Source organism: Melospiza georgiana, chromosome Z (genome assembly GCF_028018845.1).
Source record: "Melospiza georgiana isolate bMelGeo1 chromosome Z, bMelGeo1.pri, whole genome shotgun sequence".
Lineage (NCBI taxonomy): Eukaryota > Metazoa > Chordata > Aves > Passeriformes > Passerellidae > Melospiza > Melospiza georgiana.
The window spans coordinates 19,518,821-19,522,773 of record NC_080465.1 but is presented as its reverse complement, the minus strand read 5'-3'; the positions used below and the strand labels follow the sequence as shown (position 1 = coordinate 19,522,773).

At 55.6% G+C, this 3,953-nt stretch overlaps 1 protein-coding gene across 1 annotated transcript; it reads left to right on the top strand.

The window, feature by feature from the left end:
- The first annotated feature begins 280 nt into the window (after window positions 1-280).
- Window positions 281-1,573, top strand: CARTPT (CART prepropeptide). The gene is made up of 3 exons (XM_058044231.1): window positions 281-424; window positions 505-588; window positions 1,147-1,573. The coding sequence occupies exons 1-3, from the start codon at window positions 281-283 to the stop codon at window positions 1,252-1,254; spliced, it is 336 nt and encodes a 111-aa protein (XP_057900214.1). The 3' UTR covers window positions 1,255-1,573.
- Window positions 1,574-3,953: the final 2,380 nt, after the last annotated feature.

Below are 3,953 nucleotides of genomic sequence, written 5' to 3'. Positions count from 1 at the left end.
CACAGCTCTCGACTGTGGACGAGCGCAGGGAGCGCGGGCAGGCTGCGGCCGGCCCGGCCGCCTTCCCCTCGGCCGCCCTCAGAGACCGATCCGCTGTTTGGCCCGAGGGCCAGGGACGGCCGGCGCTTTGGGGCGCCGACCGGGGCGCTCGGGCGGTGGGGGCGCGGAGCCGTGCCGTGCCGTGGCGGCACTCGGAGCGCGGCGGCGGTGGGCGCTGACGCACGGCGGGGCGGGCGCGGCGCTATAAAGGCGGCGGCGGCGGCGGCGGGGCGGCAGCACCATGGAGAGCTGCCGGGCGCTGGCGCTGTGCGCCGTGGCGGCCGCGCTGCTGCTGAGCGCCCGCGGGCACGGATCGACCCCGCCGCGCCGCGTCCGCGACCTGGGACCGCCTGGCGGCGGCGGCGCCTCCCGGGAGAAGGAGCTGGTGCGGCGGGGACCGGGAACGGGCGGGGGGCGGCGGCGGGGCGGGCGCGGTCTGACGGCGGCTCTCTGGTCTCTCGGCAGATCGAGGCGCTGCAGGAGGTGCTGGAGAAGCTCAAGAGCAAGAGGGGACCGCACTACGAGAAGAAGTTCGGGCAGGTGCCCATGGTGGGTGTCCCGGCGGGACGGGTCGGGACGGGACCGGGGAGGGAATAAAAGGAAGAGGAAAGGAGTAGAACAGAACGAGGGGAGACGGGACGGAATGGTAGAGGAACGGGAAGGGACGGAATGGTAGAGGACCGGGAAGGGACGGGACGGGACGGGACGGGACGGGACGGGACGGGACGGGACGGGAAGGGAAGGGAAGGGAAGGGAAGGGAAGGGAAGGGAAGGGAAGGGAAGGGAAGGGAAGGGAAGGGAAGGGAAGGGAAGGGAAGGGAAGGGAAGGGAAGGGAAGGGAAGGGAAGGGAAGGGAAGGGAAGGGAAGGGAAGGGAAGGGAAGGGAAGGGAAGGGAAGGGAAGGGAAGGGAAGGGAAGGGAAGGGAAGGGAAGGGAAGGGAAGGGAAGGGAAGGGAAGGGAAGGGATAGAACAGGACTTGGTCTAGACGGGACGAGACGACACGGAAGAGAATGGGGCTAGGCTAGACGGCACGGGACGCGACGGGACGGGACAGAACTGGGCGGCCGCTGGTGGCGGTCCCACTCACCGCCGGCCGCTGCCCGCAGTGCGACGCCGGGGAGCAGTGCGCCGTGAGGAAGGGGGCTCGCATCGGGAAGCTCTGCGACTGCCCCCGGGGTACGTCGTGCAATTCCTTCCTCCTCAAGTGCCTGTAAGCAGAGGCGTCCCGGGACAAGCCGCCGGGAGTGCAGGCACCGACGTCTGGCCGCCCCGACCTCCGGCGACTTCCCGCAGCTCCTCCGCCCGAGAAACGCGGCGATAAGTCCCCGCGTCGCCCGTGTAACGCTGTCCGTGATATCCGACATCCGTGGAGCTGTTTTTTTTCTCTCCCCCGCCCCACCCCGTCCTCTCCCTCGCCTCCTCCCCTGCTTTTTTTTGTCCGTCCAGGAAAATCCCGGGCCGTGCCTTGGGAGTAGAGGTGCCGGTCCCGGGAGCTGCAGTGCCGTCCCAGTGCAGACCCGAGTAGCGCCGAGCCGTGCCGTGCCCCGGGGTGTTCGGCTCCTTCCTCGGGCGGAAAACATCCACCCGCTGCCGGCCGGGGGAGCCAGAGCCAGGGGACTCCCCTGAGGTGGCTGGGGGTAGCGGGGACAGGCGGGATGCGAGTGTGTCCAAAGCACCCTGTCCCCTCTCTCTTGCCGCCCCGCGCAGAGGACCCAGTTGGGCACCCGCCAGAGCCAGCAGCCTGCAGCCCTCGGTGGGGCTCACCCGCACCGCTGGCCTCAGGCCAAATCCAGCTGTGCTCACCCCGGGCTGTAGACAGTCCGGCATGAGAGAGACACTGATGGTGTGCGGGGGTCCGGCACTAGCATGGCTGGGGTGGGGCTAGGGGGATATTGGCTGCGTTACCAGGGCCACCACGGAGAGAAAGCTGTCTGGATTCGTTGCAAACTACCTGGGGATATCCTACTCATGTTTCTACAATGAACTGATGTTTATAAATATGTCTGTCCTCCACAGGTACACTTGCGTATTTCAGCAAACTCATAACGTGTTTTAATCCTTTGTTTGTCTCTATTAATAAAGTCAGTGTTCTGATGACAGTATTTTGGGTGTTCTAATTCACACATAGGAATTAAATCACATCCCTAGCGCTCAGAGGAAGATGCTGAGGGTATCTCCAAAACTACTGCAAGTGTTACTGCATGCTTTAGCCAGGCTATCAGCCAGGTCAGGACAGGACTAGAAACCAAGGTTTATGTGTTCTGGCACTGCTCAGCTGATGTCTGCTCCCTCATCACAGGCACCCAGGGGCACTGTGACAAATACAGAGGCCTCAGGTTTTTCTTTGGGAGAGGACAGGGTGTATCCCGGCTGCAGGGACTTGTATGGGAGGCAACTACCATGAGCTGGATTGTCTATGTTACTTTGTGTTAGATTCCAACAAATGATGGATGCCTGAAGGAAATTCTTGCCTCTCATTTGTCACAATTCATCTGTGGGTGTCTTTGCGAGAACCAGCTCTTAATTCTATCAGCATGGAGATGAGGGGCTGCATGGGCCAAAGCAGACACCGGGGAAAGACATCACAAGGGAATCTCATATTCCATGCTGAAGAGAGCACAAATATAGGTGAGAAATCCAGAGCTTTGTGAGAAAAAGGCTTCTGTAAGGCATTTGCTTTACTTCTAAACAGTGAGAGCACATAAGGAATTCTGACTGAAACAGGAACAGAGGAGCTGACTTCAAAAAGAAACCCACCACTGCTCATTTTGCTATGGGTATTGCTACTATTATTATTGCAGGTATTGTAGTTGCTGGGGTTTATTGTTATTAGTTACTATTTTTCAGGACTGGAATGAGCTCTTCTTAGCCTGGAGAAGAATAAAATAAAGTGTAGCTGAAAACACCCAGAGTGTGAAGGCTGTTTTAACTGGTGGGGCCTCAAGACTGAGGTATGCCGTTCATGGCCTGGGGGAATGTGTCTGTGGGGCATCAGGAGGGGAGGGTGAAATTAAAGCAGGAGCTGTGGTGCACTTGGTGCGAACACTGTGAGGGAGGACTTGACAAAGAAAATGGATATATTGTGACCAGGGCAAGAACAGTCAGGAGTGGCAGCCAGCTCTGCCTGCAACTTCTGTGACCGTGGGTGAGTAAGGCCTCTGGGGGAGGGTGTGATAGTGCATTTGCGGGGCTGGAGCCAAGCGCCAGGTTTTGTAAACTTGTAACTGCTTGCGGATGTTTTTTATGGTATTTCCCAGATATATTGTAGAAATCCTTAATTTCTCAATGAAGAATGAAACAATTTTTGTAGCATCTCTCTTTGGTTCCATACAAACAAAAACAAGGACTTATATTTCAGTGGTTTTTATACTCTGGCTGTTTGACAGTTCTGTCAGTATTTGTTGTGGTACAGAGCACTGCTAGTGAGTGTCCATACAACTCTATCATTTAAATACAGGTTTTTACTTACAGTAGCTAACAGACATGAGTGTTTTTTTGTGTGTATACAGGTATTTATAACTTATATTTAAAATCCAGGATGTAAGCTGAGCCACCCAGCGTCACTCCTTGGCACCAGTTTCTGGATGTATTAAATTTTCCCATTCAGGATATTTTTTCCATGCTTCCCTCATCTGAAACATCCCCTTTTGCTACCTTATATGGTATATATAAATATCCTATTATTACTTCAGGATCATTCAGAAGTGAAACTAGATTATTAAGGGGTTTAATAACCAATGGCTGTGTCCAGCCCCAAGTACCATAAGCATCTCAATGAACTGCTTGTGTAGATTGACTCTACATGTAGCATTTATTGAAGGTGTATTTACATAGAATTGGACTGAAACATGAAATATTGGACCAAAATATATCAAGAAATATTCAACTTATGTATTGATTTTATAGTTATTAT